General features: G+C 43.1%; 2 protein-coding genes across 2 annotated transcripts; one reads left to right on the forward strand and one right to left on the reverse strand.

Moving 5' to 3' along the window:
* The first annotated feature begins 259 nt into the window (after positions 1–259).
* On the forward strand, positions 260–5,057 carry LOC115111385 (RING finger and CHY zinc finger domain-containing protein 1-like). The gene is made up of 9 exons (XM_029637384.2): positions 260–345; positions 1,078–1,197; positions 1,320–1,435; positions 1,626–1,704; positions 2,024–2,068; positions 2,391–2,449; positions 2,646–2,675; positions 2,826–2,946; positions 3,441–5,057. The coding sequence occupies exons 1-9, from the start codon at positions 295–297 to the stop codon at positions 3,594–3,596; spliced, it is 777 nt and encodes a 258-aa protein (XP_029493244.1). The 5' UTR covers positions 260–294; the 3' UTR covers positions 3,597–5,057.
* Positions 5,058–13,735: 8,678 nt separating this feature from the next.
* LOC115111386 (low-density lipoprotein receptor-related protein 2-like) lies at positions 13,736–23,039 on the reverse strand. The gene is given in 22 exon segments (XM_029637385.2): positions 13,736–13,808; positions 13,892–13,988; positions 14,138–14,492; positions 14,760–14,993; positions 15,083–15,190; positions 15,403–15,522; positions 15,623–16,163; positions 17,767–17,967; positions 18,141–18,305; positions 18,625–18,826; positions 19,088–19,274; positions 19,414–19,626; positions 19,830–20,016; positions 20,133–20,323; positions 20,458–20,587; positions 20,863–20,975; positions 20,978–21,091; positions 21,274–21,486; positions 21,794–22,015; positions 22,163–22,378; positions 22,585–22,743; positions 22,925–23,039. Coding segments are annotated over 22 exon segments (4,038 nt in total). The 5' UTR covers positions 22,971–23,039; the 3' UTR covers positions 13,736–13,784.
* Between the last annotated feature and the right edge of the window lie 1,422 nt (positions 23,040–24,461).

The following is a 24,461-nucleotide window of genomic DNA, read 5'->3' on the forward strand; positions in this document are numbered from 1 at the left end:
GGGTTGCAACCAGAGCGGTTGCAGGGTCATAGCTAGAAGAGACTTTGTATAATGAACATCAAAAGTGGATTTTTGTATTTTATTTTAGCTATCCCTAACTCGTTTCCTAACCTTAACCTGCATAAATTCTACTAACTTGCTACGAAAAGTCAAATTAGACGTTAATTTGATCCGGTTTGCAGCCAGCGTTGCAGAGTTGCGCCATGAGCGCCCCTCCAGCGCGTTAGGTGGCAGTAATGCGCTCAAGAGCTGCTCATAGGAGAAAATAAAGAAGAAACTGTCATAAATCGAAAAATGGCTGCTCCTGTTGGATGTGATCACTACATACGCAGCTGTTTTTTGAAAGTAAGAAATTGTTTTTTATTTCGACGAGATATTAAGACTGTTATTGATTGTCTTGTTCCCTGCTTTATAATAGCTAACGTGGTTTGCACAGTCATACCAGACCTATATAGCTAGCTACTAGCACGGTAGTGCGTTAGGTTGCTGGCTAAATTGCTAACGTTAGCTGTCTGAAGAGGACATTGAAATATGTTAGGTCATGAATTAGGAATTGTATAGTTGTAAATATTGTTTTTGTATTTTACATTAATGTAACATTAGTTTGCTTGGTGTCATTCGTATCTGAATAACGTTAGCTAGCAATCGGCTTGTCATGGTCTTAAATCAACGTTAGTCAGCTAACGTTACTGTAAATGAATGTATGCACATGAGAAGAATGTTTAGCTAAGTTACACCATAGAAGTATAATTCTTTGTAATTGTAGGGTTAACATCTATCACCATGAAGAGGAGGCAACCCTCATGGTACTTGGTAGTCCCAAGTACCATGATCACCAACAACTGTCAGTCAAATTAATGTAATAATAAATTACATTTGTAAAGCGCTTTTGATTATACAAAAAATTTGGAGGAAGGGTCTTAAGGCCTGCTTTAAAAGAGCCGACAGTCTGAACAGCTCTGAGATTGTCAGGAAGGAGTTCCAAAGGTGTGGTGTGTGGAAGGAAAAGGCACGGTCCACCATGGAATGTATTGGTTTGTTTCTCAAGCCCTGCCCAAACTTGTTTATGTCCCCCAGGCTCCATGTTGTGGTAAAGCGTATGTTTGTCGCCTGTGTCATGATGCTGAAGAGGACCATCAAATGGACCGCTTCCTGGTCAAAGAGGTGCAGTGCTCAGTCTGCAACACAGTACAGCAGGTAATTATGTTAGAGGGGAACTGTTGTCAGTCTCTGAGTCCCATCTATACTGTTCATTCAACATATCAATATGGTCCCATTGTTTGTCCCATTTCATTTCTTACATCTGGTTCTTCTTTCAGGCACAAAAAACATGCCAGGAGTGTAATGTTACATTTGGGGACTATTACTGTGATATCTGTCACCTGTTTGATAAAGACAAGAAGCAGTATCACTGTCAGCCCTGTGGAATATGCAGGTGAGTAAATGTCTTGTTGTTTGATACATACATTTCCATATATAGTTCACCCAAGTTCATCATCTGATATATCTGACCAGCTTCTGACCTCAGGCATATTTTAGATTTCCATTTTATTTGCAAATATTGTTGTCTTAAAACACTTTAATAGCATATCAAATATGTACGGTCATGTTATGTTCTCCTGCAGGATTGGACCAAGGGAGAAATACTTCCACTGTCAGAAGTGCAATCTCTGTTTAGCCAGTGATCTACGAGGAAATCACAAGGTGATTGTCAACCTCCGCTATGACCGTTATTATATTTGTCGCTGGTCTGTAAATGGGCAATTCCATGGTACTGGAATTACGCTGAGTCTCAGATTTTTCACTTTCAAATATACACCAAACAAAATCTTGATTTCAAAGTTTAGCAAACTGTACAACTCTAAAATCAATGGTTTTTGTTTGGTATATATATTTATGTGAAAATTCTGAGTCTCAACGTAATTACGTTACCATGGAATTGCCCCAATACAATACTTCTAATGCCATGGCTCGTGTCTTTCACTTAATTTATCTGTACAAGACTGTTTTTTTGTTGTTTCAGTGTGTTGAAAATGTTTCAAGACAGAACTGCCCAGTGTGTATGGAGGTAAGTTAATGAATAGTAAGATCAGTTAAACGATTGCTGTGCATTTCACTTTTATTATGTTGTTTACTATACACTGAGTGTACAAAACATTAAGAACACCTGCTCTTCCATGATAGACTGACCAGGTGAAAGCTATGATCCCTTATTGATGTCACTTGTCAAATCCGCTAAATATTAGGAAGGTTTTCCTAATGTTTGGTATACTCGGTGTACAATATTGTTTTATAGGAATTCACAACCTGTATTTGACAATTTCACAAGTACTTTTCCTCATACAGTTTATAATCAATACATACATAATGTTTTGTCCTCTCTAACTAAGGATATGCACACATCAAGAATAGGAGCTCACGTTCTTCCGTGTGGCCATCTTCTACACAAGTATGACATTTTCTTCATAACACTCAAAACCATTGTCATTAGCCTATATGACCCTCCCCCCCCCAAAAGATTGCATTGATGCCACTGTTAATCTGATGGCTGATACAGCAGGTGCATTAGTGGAGTCTTACTTACTCTTGTCTTCTGGTCTATGGAACGATTTTTAGAATGTTCACTGGTTTTCTTTGTTTTTCAGAACTTGCTTTGATGACATGGTCCGAACTGGGTAATGTCCCTATTCCTTTTCAAATATTGTGCTACTAATCATATATGAATCCTAATTACTTTCAATAACTTATAAATCATATAATCTGCATGACTTTCATATAAGCAGGGATCTGTGTGACCAGGACTATTGCCTCTATTTTCTCTTCAGTGCATATCGCTGCCCACTCTGTATGCACTCGGCCTGGAATATGGAGGACTCCTGGGAGCAGATGGACAAAGATATGGCTCAGTCACCCATGCCCACTGAATACCAGGATGCCACTGTGAAGGTATGACACATGTAACCGATGTGAAATGGCTAGCTAGTTAGCAGTGGTGCGCACTAATAGCGTTTCAATCGGTGACGTCACTTGCTCTGAGACCTTGAAGTAGTGGTTCCCCTTGCTCTGGCTTTTGTGAAGCGATGGGTAACGATGCTTCATGGGTGTCAGTTGTCTTATGTGTGCAGAGGGTCCCTGGTTCGAGCCCGGCGAGGGGACGGACTAAAGTTAAACTGTTACACACACATGTATTCACTTTGAATGTGAAATTGAACTTTACAACAAACAAAAAACATGCTGACCTCTTGTGGTCCCTTGTGTTCTGGGATACTGTGACTACCCTGATCTGGTGTAGATTTACATTGGTTTATTTAATGTGAGTCACTTCAAGCTTGTATATGAGGGATATTTAAACTTCCCTTTGAAGTTTCAGTAGTGAGCACTACTTCTGCCTCATGATACGGTTTGCTCAGCCTTTCCTTTCTCCTTTTCCCTGACTCTAGATCATATGTAATGACTGCCAAACCCACTGTACAGTGCCTTTTCATGTTCTGGGAATGAAGTGCAGTGGCTGTGGGTCCTACAACACAGCACAGGATGGGGGACTGATACAGCAGCTCCAGGAGCCACAGCCCCAGGAGCCAGTGCCAGAACCATAGAATTAGAATATCTATAATTATAATTCTATGGAGAAAACATTAGGAGTCCACCCCGTAGTTATCTCTCTGCTCCACCCTACTTCCCCAGTCTACACAGACTTAACTATACTATCCACATCTTTCCCAACGTTGCTCTGCCAAGAGTACAGTTAGTCATGCCTGGGTTCCAGAACCTGGTTCCAAGTACTTGGGGTCCTAAACTTTTATCCACAGTCTAGTGTGTTGTACAGTAGTTTTTGGATTGAATTTCTGTTATTACATACCCATTAAAAAGCCATTGCTATTGAACTATCTGTTTCTCAGATAAAAATCCAGCAGAAGAGAATTGTGAATGAGGAATTCATTTTCTTATAGATTCTCCGGTACTTTTTGTATACTTTTTAACCAGTAGTTCTGAAAGTAGAGCTCGCTAGCCAAACGTGGTCCCCGAAAATTGTGCACTGTGTGACGTGCAGATATGTGCACCACATCATTGCTCTTTGCTGTGTTTGGTGAGCTGTTGGGCCCGCCCTGCAACCTCATTGGATAACGCTGGGCAGACCTCTTGTTGGCTGTCACTCAAATGTGAGGGGCTGAAACTTATTGACTAGAACTCAAATTGCTAGGCGGTTGGCCCACTTGGGGGGAAATGGAGGGAAAATGGAGCGGAACAGCTTCAAGAAAACAGTTGCTTTCAAACTAGGGATTTCGTGGCTAATTAAGGTAAGACAGTAATTCTGCTCATAGATTATGCATGTATGAACTATACATTGACACATCCAGTCCAAAGCGGGAGGTTTAAAAAATACTTTCTTAGTTGCCAAAGTACCGGAGTATGTCTTTAATGTGGAAATCCTATAATATCTAATATAGTCAGCCACACAATTTATTTTCCCATTTTGTCCCAAGTTGGAATGGATTCCTATTTGTCAATAATAACGCTTTCACAAAATGTGTATATATATTTTTTTGGGGGGGGGGGTGGGGGGTATATGTTTTGTGAGGCGTTTACCCATGTTTGAGCGGCTTTGCATGTCTAAAAGCCTAACTAAATGTTTTAGACTGACATTTTACAATAGTAATGGGATTTAATGTTTATTTGTAAAACTCAGGTATTTAACAAAAATATTTTATATACTGTAACATCAAATCGTGTTCATTCCATGTATGAGCTGAATATACATTTTACTTAGTCCTGTGGATTATCATGAATAACACATGTATGTAAATTATTGAATAAATACTGCAGTTAGACAATGGCTGTTGGCAACTATATTTCACTCCATGCTTAACTCATATTGTTGGTACTGTTGCTCAAACAAAGGAGAGAAGTGGAGTATGAAAATATTGCATCTGTATTGCCATTGGTGTCATTCATTGATGCGGGTGTTGGGATTCAGTGACTAATAATAAATACCCATGATTGTGACGAATGTAATTTGAGATTTGCGTCAGTTATCCCAGAATAAATAGTGAATAGTGGTGGTAACGTGTTCTTTATAAAAACAAATGCAATTAACATTCTGTGAAATGTATAGAAAGTCCAACAAATTATACAAATTTACAGTCTGATACAGACTGGAAACATGGGGGGGGGGGTTTCGTATAAGCTTTAAATGTTATCTCTTCTGGTAGGAACTAGCTGATGGCTGGTTATGTATACAGTAAAGCAAACTGGCACCGCAGATGTGTTGCTGTCAGTGGTTCCCAATAGAACTGGCTGCCGAGTTAGTACTGAAGAGACTGGGGGAGGAGTGGGCCCACATGGAATTCTTGGAACGTGATTATGTCAGTGACTGATGGCAGAGCTGTTGTGCCACCATCAGAAGTCAGACTAGGAGAATCAGTCACTGCGATGATGACTGGGTGTTGTGAAGAAGACTCATTTTCTGGGCATTTTATTGAATCTGCTGATTCATGAAAGATGGCTCCGGAAAAGATGCCTGCCGTTTTATTGGCTCTTAACCCACCGTGCTATTTTGTTTAGTTTTTTTCGCATTGTTTGTAACTTATTTTGTACATAATGTTGCTGCTACCGTCTCTTATGACCGAAAAGAGATTCTGGACATCAGAACAGTGATTACTCACCTCGAATTGGACAAATTATTTTTGACGGTAAGGATGTACTCAACACCCAAACAGGCCCTCATCCCCGTCATTCGGCTGGAGAAAGAAACTTGAGATTTCACGGAAAGAGATCGGGGTGCCGTGTGAGGATCAGCTGGCGAGTGGCAAATCTCCCTTTGCCATCTGTACTTTTAGCCAACGTTCACTTAGAAATGTCCTTGTTTTTTAAAGATAACATCAAATTTAAAATAACATCAAATTTATCAGAAATGTTGTAAATGAGTATTGTGGCTGGAAACGGCAGATTTAAAATAAAAATGGAATACCTACATCGGTGTAAAGAGGCCCATTATCAGCAACCATCACTCCTGTGTTCCAATGGCACGTTGTGTTAGCTAATCCAAGTTTATCATTTGAAAAGGCTAATTAATCATTAGAAAACCCTTTTTCAATTATGTTAGCACAGCTGAAATCTATTGTGCTGATTTAAAGAAGCAATAAAACTGGCCTTATTAAGACTAGTTTAGTATCTGGAGCATCAGCATTTGTGGGTTTGATTACAGGCTCAAAAGGGCCAGAAACAAAGACCTTTCTTCTGAAACTCGTCAGTCTATTCTGGTTCTGATCAATTAAGTCTATTCTATGTGAGAAATTGCCAAGAAACTGGCTCCAACCAGAATAGAAAGAGGAGCGGGAGGCCCCGGTGCACAAATGAGCAAGAAGACATGTACTAGGGTTTGCCGTCGGGGGTACGCCAAATAGACGCCTCCCAAGTCCTCAACTGGCAGCTCATTAAATAGTACCCGCAAAACACCAGTCTCAACGTCAACAGTGAAGAGGTGACTCCGGGATGCTGTCCAGTGTCTGTTCTTTTGCCCATCTTAATCTTTTATTTTTATTGGCCAGTCTGAGATATAGCTTTGGGATACTAGCCTTCTAGGCAGATTTGCACAGTCGCCTCTTCATTGTTGACGTTGAGACTGGTGTTTTGCGGGTACTATTTAATGAAGCTGCCAGTTGAGGATTTGTGAGGCGTCTATTGGCGTACCCCCGATGGCAAACCCCAGTTTGGGTATACCTGCTGTAGACCAAACTATCTACCTACAGAGTTTTCATCTGTATTTTTCGTAGCTGTCTACATACCACCTCAGACCAATGCTGGCACTAAAACCACCATAAGGAAAGAGGAAAACGCTCATCCAGAGGCGGCACTCTTAGTGGCCGGGGACTTTAATGCAGGGAAACTTAAATCAGTTTTACCTAATTTCTATCAACATGGTAAATGTGCAACTAGGGGGGAAAAAAACTCTAGACCACCTTTACTCCACACACAGAGACGTGTACAAAGCTCTCCCTTGCCCTCCATTTGGCAAATTTGACCATAATTCTATCCTCCTGATAGCAAAAATTTAAGCAGGAAGCACCAGTTACTTGGTCTTTTAAAAAGTGGTCTGATGAAGCAGATACTAAACTACAGGACGGTTTTGCTAGCACAGAATGGAGAACATCACCATAGTCACTGCCTTCATCAATAAGTGCATTGATGATGTCATCCCCACAGTGACTGTACGTACATACCCCAACCAGAAGCCATGGATTACAGGCAACATTCGCACTGAGCTAAAGGGTAGAGCTTCCGCTTTCAAGGAGTGGAACTCTAACCCGGAAGCTTATAAGAAATCCCTCTATGCCCTCCGACGAACCATCAAACCGGCAAAGCCTCAATACAAGACTAAGATCGAATCGTACTACAGTGCCTTGCGAAAGTATTCGGCCCCCTTGAACTTTGCGACCTTTTGCCACATTTCAGGCTTCAAACATAAAGATATAAAACTATTTTTTTGTGAAGAATCAACAACAAGTGGGACACAATCATGAAGTGGAATGACATTTATTGGATATTTCAAACTTTTTTAACAAATCAAAAACTGAAAAATTGGGCGTGCAAAATTATTCAGCCCCCTTAAGTTAATACTTTGTAGCGCCACCTTTTGCTGCGATTACAGCTGTAAGTCGCTTGGGGTATGTCTCTATCAGTTTTGCACATCGAGAGACTGAAATTTTTTCCCATTCCTCCTTGCAAAACAGCTCGAGCTCAGTGAGGTTGGATGGAGAGCATTTGTGAACAGCAGTTTTCAGTTCTTTCCACAGATTCTCGATTGGATTCAGGTCTGGACTTTGACTTGGCCATTCTAACACCTGGATATGTTTATTTTTGAACCATTCCATTGTAGATTTTACTTTATGTTTTGGATCATTGTCTTGTTGGAAGACAAATCTCCGTCCCAGTCTCAGGTCTTTTGCAGACTCCATCAGGTTTTCTTCCAGAATGGTCCTGTATTTGGCTCCATCCATCTTCCCATCAATTTGAACCATCTTCCCTGTCCCTGCTGAAGAAAAGCAGGCCCAAACCATGATGCTGCTGCCACCACCATGTTTGACAGTGGGGATGGTGTGTTCAGGGTGATGAGCTGTGTTGCTTTTACGCCAAACATAACGTTTTGCATTGTTGCCAAAAAGTTCAATTTTGGTTTCATCTGACCAGAGCACCTTCTTCCACATGTTTGGTGTGTCTCCCAGGTGGCTTGTGGCAAACTTTAAACAACACTTTTTATGGATATCTTTAAGAAATGGCTTTCTTCTTGCCACTCTTCCATAAAGGCCAGATTTGTGCAATATACGACTGATTGTTGTCCTATGGACAGAGTCTCCCACCTCAGCTGTAGATCTCTGCAGTTCATCCAGAGTGATCATGGGCCTCTTGGCTGCATCTCTGATCAGTCTTCTCCTTGTATGAGCTGAAAGTTTAGAAGGACGGCCAGGTCTTGGTAGATTTGCAGTGGTCTGATACTCCTTCCATTTCAATATTATTGCTTGCACAGTGCTCCTTGGGATGTTTAAAGCTTGGGAAATCTTTTTGTATCCAAATCCAGCTTTAAACTTCTTCACGACAGTATCTCGGACCTGCCTGGTGTGTTCCTTGTTCTTCATGATGCTCTCTGCGCTTTTAACGGACCTCTGAGACTATCACAGTGCAGGTGCATTTATACGGAGACTTGATTACACACAGGTGGATTGTATTTATCATCATTAGTCATTTAGGTCAACATTGGATCATTCAGAGATCCTCACTGAACTTCTGGAGAGAGTTTGCTGCACTGAAAGTAAAGGGGCTGAATCATTTTGCACGCCCAATTTTTCAGTTTTTGATTTGTTAAAAAAGTTTGAAATATCCAATAAATGTTGTTCCACTTCATGATTGTGTCCCACTTGTTGTTGATTCTTCACAAAAAATACAGTTTTATATCTTTATGTTTGAAGCCTGAAATGTGGCAAAAGGTCGCAAAGTTCAAGGGGGCCGAATACTTTCGCAAGGCACTGTACACCGGCTCCAACGCTCGTCGGATATGGCAGGGCTTGCAAACGATTACAGACTACAAAGGGAAGCACAGCCGAGAGCTGCCCATTGACACGAGCCTACCAGATGAGCTAAATAACTTCTATGCTCGCTTCGAGGAGGCAAGTATCACTGAAACATGCATGAGAGCATCAGCTGTTCCGGACGACTGTGATCACGCTCTCCGCAGCCGATGTGAGTAAGACCTTTAAACAGGTCAACATTCACAAGGCCACAGGGCCAGACAGATTACCAGGGCATATGCTCCGTTCATGCGCTGACCAATTGGCAAGTGTCTTCACTGACATTTTCAACCTCTCCCTGTCTGAGTCTGTAATACCACCATAGTCCCTGTGCCCAAGAACACTTAAGGTAACCTGCCTAAATGACTTCCGACCGGTAGCACTCACGTCTGTAGCCATGAAATACTTTGAAAGGCTGGTCATGGCTCACATCAACACCATTAACACCATCCAATTTGCAAACCGCCCCAACAGATCCACAGATGATGCAGTCTCTATTGCACTCCACACTGCCCTTTCACACCTGGACAAAAGGAACACATATGTGAGAATGCTATTAATTGAACTCTGAGCTGTAGTCAACACCATATTTCCCTCATAGCTCATCACAAAGCTAAGGACCCTGGGACTAAACACCTCCCTCTGCAACTGGATCCTGGACTTCCTGACGGGCCACCCCCAGGTGGTAAGGGTAGGTAACAACGCATGATCCTCAACACGGGGGCGCGTGCTCAGTCCCCTCCTGTACTCCATGTTCACTCGTGACTGCACGGCCAGGCACGACTCCAACACCATCATTAAGTTTGCTAATGACACAACAGTGGTTGGCCTGATCACCAACAACGATGAGACAGCCTATAGGGAGGAGGTCAGAGACCTGCCTGTGTGGTACAAGGACAACAACCTCACCCTCAACGAGATCAAGACAAAGGAGATGATTGTGGACTACAGGAAAAGGAGGACCGAGCACGCCGCCATTCTCATCGACGGGGCTGTAGTGGAGCAGGTTGAGAGCTTCATGTTCCTTGGCGTCCACATCACCAACAAACTAACATGGTCCAAGCACACCAAGACAGTTGTGAAGAGGGCACGACAAAACCTATTCCCCCTCATGAGACTGAAAAGATTTGGCATGGGTCCTCAGATCCTCAAAAGGTTTTACAGTTGCAACATCGAGAGCATCACTTCCTAGGATGGCAACTGCTTGGCCTCTGGCCGCAAGGCACTAGAGGGTAGTGCGTGCGGCCCAGTACATCACTGGGGCCAAGCTTCCTGCCATCCAGGACCTCTATACCAGGCAGTGTCAGAGGAAGGCCCAAAAATTGTCAGACTCTAGCCACCCTTGTCATAGACTGTTCTCTCTGCTACCGCACGGCAAGTGGTAACGGAGCACCATGTCTAGGTCCAAGAGGCTTCTCAACAGCTTCTACTCCCAAGCCATAAGACTCATGAACATCTGATCAAATGGCTACCCAGACTATTTACAATTTCCCCCCCTCTTCCACACTGCTGCTACTCTCTTATCTATGCATAGTCACTTTAATAACTACCTCCACACCGGTGCCCCCACACATTGACTCTTTATGGGTACTCCCTGTATATAGCCCTGTTGTTATTTTACTGCTGCTGTTAAATTATTTTACTTTTTTTTAGGTATTTTCTTACCTGCATTGTTGGTTGAGCTTGTAACTAAGTAAGCATTTCACTAAGTTCTGCACCTGTTGTATTCGGTGCATGTGACATGATTTGAGTTGTAGGTTTGAAGGGAGGTTTGTGTAGCTTCAGCTTCTGAGGAGGATTGTGAGGCTGGGTTAGGGTTAAAACTGTCTGGTAGGTCTGTCTCCTTCCAGGTGTCTGAAGGGTTGTCTATGGTGGACCAATGACCTCTGAGGATGACTCGAAAGACTTAGTTCTAAAATAGAACCTATGCCGAATTACCCATTTTCACAAATATAAATCATATTTTGGTGTAGAGAAACACAGCACACCTTTTACACTCTCACTTTATGTAATCTTGGACAGTATGGTGCATTAGATGACAATTATAAAAAGGACACTCACTCACTGGGTTGGAAGATGTTACCGTCACCATAAAGAAAGCATAAAGGGTGGTCCTTAGAATCTCCACTATGTTCCTTCATTTCTCAAAGAGTAAAATAAATGTAAGTAAAAATGTAGTTAATTTTCAGTTGGACCCTCAACAGTACTATGGGAAAAGACAAGTAGTAAAGCTGTTACACTAATCATGATCTTGATTAGTTGGAGTGTCCTCTTCAGCATTAAAAAGAGTTTGACTAAATGAATACAAATTCAAAGCTGATGTTCCTACTGCATATCCTGTGCAGGTAAGACTAGAATCAAAAGGACATTATGAACAGATGTTTGAATGGGGCATGTTTATATGCAAGACAAGCAGAAGTGGGTGGGATCAATAATTAATTTGACTCATTTCCAAGGCAATACACACTTTAATCTTGTCTATATTTGAAGATAACCTTTCAAATTCAACCCCCCAGAATCCTTCAATTAGAGAGTATCCAGCAAACCGATTAAGATATCTTTACTGAATAATTAGAGAACAAATGAACCAATGTGAAGACAAAACGCTAAACTTGGTAAACATGTTGTGGTTTGTGTAAACAATGAAAAACAGTCTAGTCATCACCGGAAGAATGTTTATTTAATCATAGGAAACCAGCAAACCAAAAGAACCTTATTTCTTTGGTGGGAAAAAACAAACAGACCGATACATATTTTGCTTGAAGCAGAGAAGCTGCAATCACATTGCAGCATAATGTGAGTACATGGGGAATTGATCATAAAATATGGCTGGTAGTTATCCTATTCCAACTACACTGTTTTTCCTTCATGTTCAGTATTAGTCAGAGCAGGTTAACATATACAGTGCATTCAGACCTTCCCTTTTTCCACATTTTGTTACATTACATTGACTCTAAAACTGATACATTTAAAAAAAAAAAAACAGATCTACACAATACCCCATAATGACAAAGTGAAAACAGGTTTGAAAAGTATATAATAAAATGTAATACCTTATTCAGACCCTTTGCTATGAGACTCAAAATTGAGCTCAGATACATCCCGTTTCCAATGATCATCCTTGAGGTATCTCCAACTTGGAGTCCACCTTTGGTACATTAAAATGATTAGACATGATTTGGAAAGGCACACACCTGACTATATAAAAAAAGGTCCCATAGTTGTCAGAGCAAAAACCAAGCCATGAGGTTGAAGGAATTGTCCGTAGAGCCCAGAGACAGGATTGTGTGGAGGCACAGATCTGGGGAAGGGCACCAAAACATTTCTGCAGCATTGAAGGTCCAAGAACACAGTGGCCTCCATCGTTATTAAATAGAAGTTTGGAACCACCAAGAATTGGCACATTAAATAGAAACTGTCAAATACACATGCCCTCTCACGCAATGCAGCATGCTTTGACAAAGGTGATTCACCAGGCCATGTCACTCAAGGCTACATAAACTAATTTCAGAATCATAAGCCTTTAAAAGTAAACATTTTTTTTAAACCAAGTAGTTTGGGTCCTGGATGCAGATTAGCTGAAACAGCATTTCAGCCGTGCGTTTGTCAATATACCACAGGTATGACGCAAGAAAAATGTATACCCCTTGACTTATTCCACATTACAGCCCTTACTCAAAATAGAGTCTCACCCATCTACACACCTGATGAAAGTGAAAGGACAAGTCATCTCCCAGTGTCTGGTGGAAAGCAGACCAGGTTTTCCCCATAGGATTGTGCTTAGCACCATTTTTCCCAGCTCGAAACTCCAGTCATTAACAAATTACAAGCATACCCATGATGCAGTCACCACTATAGTTGAATATGGAGAGTGGTAATCAATGTTGTATTTACACAACACTAAAGACAGAAAGTTCATTGCTTTGGTAAATTCTCAGCAGTATTACTTTAGGGCCTTACTACAAAACATGCATCCTGTTTGCAACTTTGTTACGTATAGGCTTCCTTGCCACTGAATTTTGTTAGTATTGTGGAGTAACTGCAATGTTGATCCAGCAGTTCTCCCATCACAGCCATTTAATTCTTAAAATCAACACTGGCGATATCCCCGAGCGGTTTCCTTCCTCTCGGGCAACAGCTTTAGGAAGAACTCCTGCAGCTTAGTGACGGTGTGTTGATACACCATCGAAAATGTAATGAACTTATGCTTAAGGGATATTCAAGGTCTGCTTTTTATTTATACCAATAGGTGCCCTTTGCGAGGCATTGGAACAACTCCCTGGTCTTTGTGGTTTAATCAGCATTTGAAATTCACTGCTCAACTGAGGGACCTTACAGATAATCTCTGTACCCAACATGTACAATTAGTGTTTAACATGTTGAGTGACTCATTATTGCTCACAGGCACTATGTTGGTAACCAGTTTATAATAGCAGAAGGACACGGTGTTTGTGGTATATGGTCACTTCGCGGTGAGCTGCGCCACGACCCAAAGACATATTGAAAGCTTTGACTTCATAACTAAAACCAATAAAGCAGGAGTCATTTCTCAATTGTCAAATCTATCTAGCCTTCCTTTCATACACAAGAACTCACAACTAACCTTATGTAGAGATACTCAGAAGCAAAATGTTAATTTGAATTGCGATTGTGTACATAAAGACAAACAGAACTGTAGAAAATGAAACTTTATTGAATAGAAAGAGGCTGCTGATAAATTAGTTAATCCACAGACGACACCACTTCCTGTGAAATAAAAGCAACCATGAAGCAAAACATCGATGTTTTCAATCAACTGCTTTAAAATACAGTATAACAGCCTACTGTACCTCTGCAAAGTCACTGTTAGGTGAAGACGCTCCTTCACAACCTTCACCCTTCTCCAGCTCAATCATACTAGTCTGCTTTGCCACAGGGTTGGCTCTCCTGGGAATGGAAAAGGTGAATATAATCTCAATCTTGACACAAACTGGCTAAACGTCAGAATGGATTCTGAAACACCACGAGAACAGATCGATATTGTGGAGACATTAAGGGGGAAGACCTACAGTATCAAGCAGTTTGTTATGGTGTACCTTGTGTTTGCAGTCTTCCTCTTAACCACCGCAGCGAGGACACTGATAACAACAATTGCAGCACAGAGGCCAATGGCCCCATAGATGAGTGGGCCTTGCATGGTCTTGGTGAGCTGGTTTTGGCAGGAGTCTCCACTGTAGCCTAAACCACAGGCACAGGAGATGCCCCCATTGGTCTCCACACACTCCCCATTCCCATTGCAGTGCTTTTCACTACACTGCTGGGCTTCCAGGTTTCTCACCAGCCAACTGTTGTCCAGAGAGGTGGAGCTAGGATCTGCAGGTATAGGAAAGCTGGGACTGGGAAGCTGGTTTGGGGCTTTGGCCTTGACAGACTTCCCTTTGAGATGGACACCTGAGACAATGGGGAATACATAAGACCAGTTTGTATTCAAATTAGTTTAAGTTATGACAGGGATTCAAGCGCTGCACATTTGTTTTTTCCTTAGCACTACACACCAGATTTAAATAAGGACGCGTAAACACTTGTGGTCCCCAATACCAGGATTGGAGAATGCAGAGTTATGATAGCTACAAATCTTTGTAATTGAACTGTGATAATCTTTTCTTAAGCTCATAACAATGGGAAGATTGAAACATCGATAATGGAAAGAAGACTTGCAGTTCTCATCTGAAGTGTCAGAGCAGTCAGGATGTCCGTCACAGAACTTCTCCAGGGGGAAGCATGTGTGCCCATCCAGACAGGGTCTACTTCCAGCTGGGCAGTGCTGGTCTGGGGCGCAGTATGTGACATTGACTGGGTAATGGTCATGGGCACACCTACAGGTCCTACCACCAGGAATAGCCAAACACAAGTGACTGCAGTCTCCATTCCCATCTGAGCAGAGGTTGGAGCCTGGAAATGGATGAGAAAGAGTAAAGGTTGAAAAGTCACATATCAGTAAATGATAGAGTAGTGGGTTATGTGCAAATGTGTCCTCTTACCCATCTGGCTGGACTTGCTGTACGCCTTCAAACTGACAATTTCAGTGTTTACCTCGAACCAAAGCTTCTTAGTCAATGGATCATCTCTATACCAAACTTTGGTTGTGTCTGAAACATTTGATAGGAACATGTACATGATCAACACAACATCCATGATAATCCAAAACCACAGTGAAAGAACTTTGGGTTAAAGATCAACCATTATCCTTGTTAGTGCTACTTTGGTTAATGACTCAACAGAGCCATCTACTAACCACAGTAAGACATAACATAGCACTAGGTTTTGGTGGAAGCAGCCGTTTAAAAATAATCCACATTACCACTGTCTGTCACCCAGAGGAGCATGCCGTTGCTGAGTGCAAATGCAGTCAGACCATCCCCAGTCTTAAACTCCTTGTATCCAGTACCATCAACTCTGACAGAGCCGATCACCCCATAACCTAGAACATAATAGACTTGTTGATAGAAGTATTAACTCACCACCACTACTATAGATAGAGTAAAACTCTTTTAAAAATCTATAAACAATGAATTCCTCACTGATGTCAGCCCAGTAGATCTCATTGCCCTTGTTGGAGAAAGTCAGGGAGGTGGGCTGAAAAGCATCCTTCCACACCGGAGCGCGCTTCACCCCATCCATGTGAGCACACTCCACCTGAGCGCCTTCCCCCTGCTTGGCCAGGTTGGTAAAACAGAGTCTTCCACTGAGTGGGTGAAGCGCTATAGACTCCAGACTTCCAATATCCTGAATTAACACAGCAGTGTGTTCCCCACTGGAAGAGGTGACCTGCAGCCGTGGCTGCTTGGTGCTACTCCAGTAAACGCTGAGGGTTATCCAGTCTAGAGCCAGGGCTGTAACTGTGTCCCCTTTGAGTTGCAGGAACTGGCCGCGAGGCACCAAGCCGGTCTCCTTCAGCTTGAAGAGGACTACAGACGATTGGCCAGAGTCAGCTAGGTACAGAGTCTGATCTTGCAGGGTGTAATCCAACATCGCTGCCTCGTTGACATTGGGAAGAGGTAGGGCGAGGTGCTCCGGCCAGCTTTTCAGACCCACAGCACTGTGCATGGTCTGCAGGTAGATCTAAAAAAAATATTTACATACACTGCTCAAAAAAAATTAAGGGAACACTTAAACAGCACAATGTAACTCCAAGTCAATCACACTTCTGTGAAATCAAACTGTCCACTTAGGAAGCAACACTGATTGACAATACATTTCACATGCTGTTGTGCAAATGGAATAGACAACAGGTGGAAATGATATACAATTAGCAAGACACCCCCAATAAAGGAGTGGTTCTGCAGGTGGTGACCACAGACCACTTCTCAGTTCCTATGCTTCCTGGCTGATGTTTTGGTCACTTGAATGCTGGCGGTGCTTTCACTCTAGTGGTAGCAAGAGACAGAGTCTACACCCACACAAGTGGCTCAGGTAGCGCAGCTCATCCAGGATGGCACATCAATGCGAGCTGTGGCAAGAAGGTTTGCTGTGTCTGTCAGCGTAGTGTCTAGAGCATGGAGGCGCTACCAGGAGACAGGCCAGTACATCAGGAGACGTGGAGGAGGCCGTAGGAGGGCAACAACCCAGCAGCAGGACTGCTACCCCCGCCTTTGTGCAAGGAGGAGCACTGCCAGAGCCCTGCAAAATGACCTCCAGCAGGCCACAAATGTGGATGTGTCTGCTCAAACGGTCAGAAACAGACTCCATGAGGGTGGTATGAGGGCCCGACGTCCACAGGTGGGGGTTGTGCTTACAGCCCAACACCGTGCAGGAACACAGATTGGCAAATTGGCCACTGGCGCCCTGTGCTCTACACAGATGAAAGCAGGTTCACACTGAGCACATGTGACAGAGTCTGGAGACGCCGTGGAGAACGTTCTGCTGCCTGCAACATCCTCCAGCATGACCGGTTTGGCGGTGGGTCAGTCATGGTGTGGGGGGGCCGCACAGCCCTCCATGTGCTCGCCAGAGGTAGCCTGACTGCCATTAGGTACCATCCACCAAAACCACACCACAGACTGTCCAGGAGTTGGCGGATGCTTTAGTCCAGGTCTGGGAGGAGATTCCTCAGGAGACCATCCGCCACCTCATCAGGAGCATGCCCAGGCGTTGTAGGGAGGTCATACAGGCACGTGGAGGCCACACACACACTACTGAGTCTCATTTGGACTTGTTTTAAGGACATTACAAAGTTGGATCAGCCTGTAGTGTGGTTTTCCACTTTAATTTTGAGTGTGACTCCAAATCCAGACCTCCATGGGTTGATACATTTGATTTTCATTGATAATGTGTGTGATTCTGTTGTCAGCACATTCAACTATGTAAAGAAAAAAATATTTAATAAGAATATTTCATTCAGATCTAGGATGCGTTTTTCTTTGAGCAGTGTATATAAATTGTTGAATTACAAGGTGGAGAATCTTTGTGTTTATTCCTGAATTGCACACAAATGGCAAGGAAAGTCAACCGGGCTTCCACAGCCTTTCAAAGCCCAGCTTATTACTGACAGCTTTTGTGAAGGTAACCAAGCATTCCTAAACTGTTTTAGCTGCCATGTATACTGAAATAAAACTCAATTCAAATTAGAAGACAGACTATTACTTCACACATTATGTACCTAGTGGCATTGAATATAGTGCAGTACCAAGTGAAATGGGTAAACCTGCAGTGGCCAGAGTCGTACCTGTGTGACAACAGTTGGCGAGAGCACCAAGAGGAAGGCAGAGTTGACCAGGTTGGAGCAGGTGAGGCCATCCTCAGCTAGGAGCAGACCAGAGGGACACTTGCAGACCCCTTTGGGGCCTGGGCCCAGCACACACAGGTGAGAGCAACGAAGGTTCTCACAGGGACGCTCATTGCTTGTCTGCAGAAGTGGATGAATGATCTGCATCCCAGAACGACACAAATCATTAAGCTTACATCAAAAAGGAAGAGAGGTTGCTTGTGTAATTACAGCAAACCCATTGCATAATTTAATCCTATTTAGGTGAAATTAACATAATGGTTTACATAATGCATGCATTAATATTCATTTAAATTGGGGGCTCGTATACTTGCTTTCAGTCCAAAAGGTTGTCCAGGTCGTTTGAGGAGAACTTTGCGGTTCTTTCCAGTGATTTTATGAGCCCTTTGAATAGTTCTCCTCCTGGTGTCTGACCAGTAGAGCAGGTCATTGTAAACTGTGACAGAGAACGGGTTGGTTGTCTCCATCATCTGCAGAAGCTTCAGGAATGAAAGGAACAGATAAATGTTACAATGCGCCTTTATCAAGGCCTGGGGTCTAACCCTATGAGGTCCAGAACCTGCTGCTTGTGTTCTACTTGATCATTAATTGCATGCACACACCTGGTGTCCCAGGTCTAAACCAGTCTGATTAGAGCAGAACAATGAGAAAAGCAGTGTAACTGGCTTCAAGAGCCAGAGTCGAGTTTGAGGGATCTAGGGTATCCAACCCATGTGGATTTAATTTCATGCACCTTGGCATACAGCAACACGCAATACAAGTCTGATCTAGTCGTATGCAAACCCATTTCTGTAGTACCTCAATGTCCCCGCCATCCAGGTTGGCTGAGCCGATGCACCGGAGCTTCTCGTCCGTCCAGTAGATCCTCTCCCCTAGTGTGTCCACAGCCAGACCGCCTGGCCAGCTGAGACTGTGACTGACCACTACTCTCCTCTCAGACCCATCCATTCCCGCCCGCTCAATCTTCACCTCGTTACCAATCTCCGACCAGAACATGATCCTGCAGTTAAAGCCAAATCAATATTTTATTATTGATTACTGACAGTAATGCATAAGCCATCAAACACCATGATCCCATCATAGGACAGTAGTTAAACATCTCTAGGTGGAAACCAATTCAATAAGCAGGAGCCTGCCCCTGATCAACACTGTTTAGCCGCATGTATTAGTTTAGTCAACATCACCAAACGTATACAAAAATCACTAGAGTAACAGATTGTTTGGGTGGTGCCACTTGTGTTACACCTAGAAAATAACTTGCCCCTTCTGTGGCAGGAGTGCCAGAGAGCGAGGTTGTTCGAAGTCCTCATCGAGGATGACTGTGAGATCCATAGAGTTTATGATGGTTGAGTTTAATCCAACAGCAATAATCCGACCAGCTCCAATGCCGTCAATCCAGTACAGGTTTCTCCCTACCCAGTCAACAGCAATGCAATCAGATTTGATGCCTGTAGTGAGATTAAAAGGATTACGATTATGTTAGTTTTAGTTAACCCCAGTGAACACTGACCTGTGCTTTTTATAAGATGTGCTATTTTTACAGTCGCAACCAGTTTAACAGATTCTCAGTTTAACCACACAACTAACCTTTGACAAGAGTTCCTGTCTTTTTCTGGTCTAGAGAGGACCATTTGATGCTCTCTGAATCCAGGCTGACCCAGAACACTTTCTGATCCCTCCAGTCATAGTCCAGGGACAGGATGGCTTTCTTAGCAGAGGACACCAGGACATCCAGACTGCTGCTTCTCAGCCCAAACAGGAACAGCTCAGTCTGCACAGAGGCCAGTAGGTAGGGCTCACCTGTGGGAAGACAGTGGGTTGTTATAGGCCTACTGTGTTAAATTAATAGGAGAGTACTTTCTCCGGGCAATACTCTGCATTCACAAATGCTGTTCACCTTCGTGCAGTCTCCCTTAATTAAAACAAATATCTAAAGACTCCATCCAGCAGAGGGAATTTCCATGATTGGTCACTAAATCTGGATTTAAAAAAAATCATTTTACCTGTGATCTTGCAGCGGCGACCATCAGATTCCAGCAGGTAACCAGGGTAGCAATGACACTGGAAGGAGCCCTGGGTGTTGACGCATAGGTGGCTGCAAACACCTGGTCTACCGCCTTCACACTCATCAATATCAACACAGGACACTGTGTCCTCTTGGAGTCGGTAACCAGCCTTACAGCCACACCTCTACATCGAGGAAAAAGGAAATTGTTAGAAGAAGTCACTCAGAAATCTAAAACGTGAGACAAAACTGTACTTCAAGAAGCTTTGTAACAAACTACACAAGCCCCCCCATTACTCACCGTTCCATGTGGTGTGCTGTAACAGTTATGGGCACATTGGGTTTTGTCTGGACACTTTGCTTGGCAGTTGCCACCCTCGTCAGAACCATTAGCACAGTTTCTGACCGTGTTACACACCAGGGCTGTGTCCAAACACTCCCACGTGCTGCCACACTGGAACTGGTGAGAGGGGCATGTTGCTACCTGACCACCTGAGAACACACACAATACCCAACTTCATTTCTAATACAATCTCAGTTAAAGGCTTTATTTACTGTTACAGATTGTCACCACATACTAATCCAGTAATTAACAAATCATATATAGCCAAAATAACTTTACTCACATCCTGCCTCATCACTTTCATCAGCGCAGTCCTTTGTTCCATCACATCTCCATGCTTTGGGAACACACTGGTTCTTAGATGTACAGGCCCACTGGAAATCGCCACACTTCAATTGGACCATCTTGCAATTCTGAAAGAGAACTCAATATACTGTGTATTAGATCTAAGTTTTGATTTGTATCACGAGGCAAAAGCACATTAGTATCCAACGACGACATTCAAAATAACTGGGAGTCAAATTTAATTTTGCCGTCTAGTCACGTCTACATCCTCCAAACGCAGAAATCTCAAATATTACCTAGCATGGGTGCCAATGTGCTTCCTGCCAACTCCTAATACATTTGTCATGCCAAACAAGGAGTTGGCAAGAGCAGAAACAATTGCACCCAGCCTAAATATTCCCACCTTTTCATCAGAGCCATCTTTACAGTCCTGCTCCCTATCACAGACCCACTCCTCCAGCAGGCACTCCTGGCTTTGTGGGCACCGGAGCTTGGTGGTGCACTGGGGGGGCTCGTGCAGCTCTCCTCGTCAGAGCGATCCTGACAGTCAGGATGCCCGTCACAGCGCATGCTTACGGATAAACACTGACCACTGGTGCAACGGAACTCCCCACTATTGCAGCTCTCATCAGCTATGGGTCAAAGGGACATTTCTTGAGTTTAACTTAGTTTGGATCAGTGAAAGTAAAACAGTGGGAAACCCTGTGGTGTTTGTGCCACTGTTGGGAGTATTAAACCATTTCTTTCAGCAAGCATTTTAGGACTTAAGGTTAACATAGCCCCAGTTCAGTAGTTCATTGGAAGTTAAACTTACCACAGTTGGCCTCATCAGTGCCATCCAGGCAGTCCCTCTCTCCGTCACAGAGGAAGGTGTCTGGGAGGCAGCGGGTCTTGTCACAGTGGTGAACACAGCCCTCCATGGGCTTCAGGCAGTCCAACTCATCAGAGCGGTCCTGACACTGGGCCACACCGTCACACACCTGCCTCTGGTCAATGCATTTCTTCCCATGTGCACACTGAAACTGGCCTGAACATACAGTACCATTTAAGTGCAATCAATAACACTGATAAATGGTGACCTGCGAGGACCGTCTCAGAGACAGATCGCTAAACATGCATACCATGCACAGTGGTCTACGCAACCATGTTCTGTGTGTATGTGAGTAAATTCCAGTATGCTAGTTAATACAAAGGTTGTTACTTTAAGCATATATTACACTAAAGAAGAGTATTGTCATGATGTACTGTACAATAAAACCAAGGGCAGGAATATTATTTTAAAAACTTCAAACTACTGTTCATATATATTTAATTATCACTGATGATTTTCTTACCACGTTCACATTCTAATATACACTCTTCCTCATCCGAGCCATCCTTACAGTCCGCCTCTCCATCGCACACATGGTTGTAAAGAACACACTCAATCCTGTCCCGGCATGGTTTAGTGCCAAAAGGGCACTTGAGGGGTGCTGGTGCAGACATTGTGGTATTCCCATTGTTGCCATCCTCAGTAACATTGTGATGACTTTTAAGATAATCAGTAGAGTCTGAATCTAGGGATAGGGTGAAATACTGACCTTACTACCAGAAGGAAGGCAAAAATAAACATCTCACATCTTTCAACTTCTGTAAGCTATAAATAAAGATGGATCATGGTTTCAAAATTCAACTAAAAGCAAGTGACACAGAGGGGGCATTACTGCAGTTGGCTTCATCAGTGCCATCCAGGCAGTCCCTCTCTCCATCACAGAGGAAGGTGTCTGGGAGGCAGCGGGTCTTGTTGTCACAGTGGTGAACACAGCCCTCCATGGAATTCAGGCAGTCCAACTCATCAGAGCGGTCCTGACACTGGGCCACACCGTCACACACCTGCCGCTGGTCAATGCATTTCTTCCCATGGGCACACAGAAACTGCCCTATGTTGAAACACTTCAAGTGTTATGCACGGACAGATTGAAAGCATGCATTTGACTCAATAGGTCTTGGATAACTACTCTGAATACTTTAAAATATACCCTTTCCTGGTTTAACACAGTAAAATTGATGAAAACAATGGAGTAGAAACCATTTCTTCATAGATAGGAATGGATGCATTTGAAGAGGTACTCAAACAGGGCCCTACCACTATTGCATGAGACAGTGCAGTCCTCCTCATCAGAACCATCCCTACAGTCGGCTTCTCCGTCGCACACATGTTGGTGGAGTACACACTCAGATCCATCCTTGCAAGGTTTGGTGCCCAGGTTGCAGTTCAACGGGGTCTGCGCTGCTGCACTCAATACTGTTTGGAAAAAGTAGGGCACAACAAATCACACATTCGTTCTATAAGTTTAAGATGTAAATATGAGATGGTTTGAACATCGACACTCAAGGGAATTAAAGGTGATTATTTTTCAGTAAATACAGCAATGTGAACTATGGAGGGGTGATTATTCACATCCATTTTGGTACAACTAGCTCACCTGTGATTTCCAAAATTGCTATACACAGAAGCAAACAGAACCCCATGCCTGATTAATGCAAGTGGACCAAACAACACAAGAGATCAGGTCAAGGATTTTATAATGATGCCAAGTGATACCAATTGAACCATCAGTGAGGGGGGAGGAGCAGTAGGCCAATTTGTAGAGTGTGGGAGCATTTCAATCTCCTCACATCCTCTCTCTTTGCCTCCTTATCAAAACCCATTGGATGAGAAAGCCAGAGGTCCATCCCCTCTGGACTTCTCCTCCAATGGCATTTCAGAAAGAGATGAGGAGAGAGGACACTTGTCCCCCTAATATTTGTCTCTGAGGGAGTTATTTATGCTGGCCCCTGTTGAACTGAGCAAAGGCCCCTCACGTCATCGGACAAAAGCAGGGAGGGAGGTACTTTCAAGAAAACCCGGGAACTCGAGAGAAAAAAAACGAGTTCAAATCATGACATCGGTGATCTTCAGGTCGGAAGTCTGGAAAGAGGACCGTGTTCCCGAATGGGAATTTGGATGACCGTTCAGTTTTTACATTCGGAGCTAATTTCGGACTTGCTGATTACTTGAACGCGGCATGTGTATAAGCAAGTCTAGCAAGTCAAACATTTCAGAGTTTCCTTAATTTCAACTAGCACGTGAACCCGGCATCAGATCTGAAATTCCGAGTTGGATAACCTTTCAAAATAATGTTTCCCAGTCGGAGCTCGTTTTCTTACGAGTTCCCAGTTGTCTTGAACCCACTGAAGTCGGAGAGTCTGAGTTCCCCGTTTTTTTAATACCCAGAAGGCAGCCAAGTTCCAAATCGAATGCTATCAACTTTCAGCCGGTGTAAAACACGCCTACGTGGGAGCCAGGGGCAGATTTATCGAACCCCCTCATTTGCTTCCTTTCCTTTTCTCCTGCCTATCATCAGAGATACTGGATATAATGACGAGATGCTTGTGTCTCCGCCCTAATAATGAGATTCGTTGTCACAGAGCAGAACAGCAGGCTGTCAAGCTCCCGCCTATTCCTCTCTTTGGATTGGTGGATATATTTCGTTATTTTAATAACGAATTTCGATGAGGGGTGTTGACGTCAACCACATGTATTCAATGGAGTGTGAGAATCACTGTAAATATTATCCTGCCAACCACTATATGAAGAAGTTTAAGAAAAACATCAACTCAAATGGCTCCTTTTGTAATGACCACCCAGAAACAGTTGTGCATCTTTTTTGGCATTGTATGCATGTAAGAAAACTGTGGCAAGACATCAGTAGGTTTATAATTGAACACATTTATGAAGATTTTACACTATTGTGGAGAGATGTACTGTTTGGATTCTTTACATACAATAGAAATAAGCGGAATCATTTTTATGTAATTCATTTCATTATTCTTTTGGCCAAATTTCATATACACAAATGTAAATTTACAAACAGAAAACCACATTTTCGTACCCTACAAAAAGAAATTGAACTGTATTTTAAGAGAAGCAATACAACTGGTCTTCTTTAGACTAGTTGAGTATCTGGAGCATCAGCATTT

Source organism: Oncorhynchus nerka, linkage group LG27 (genome assembly GCF_034236695.1).
Source record: "Oncorhynchus nerka isolate Pitt River linkage group LG27, Oner_Uvic_2.0, whole genome shotgun sequence".
NCBI classification, from domain to species: Eukaryota; Metazoa; Chordata; class Actinopteri; order Salmoniformes; family Salmonidae; genus Oncorhynchus; species Oncorhynchus nerka.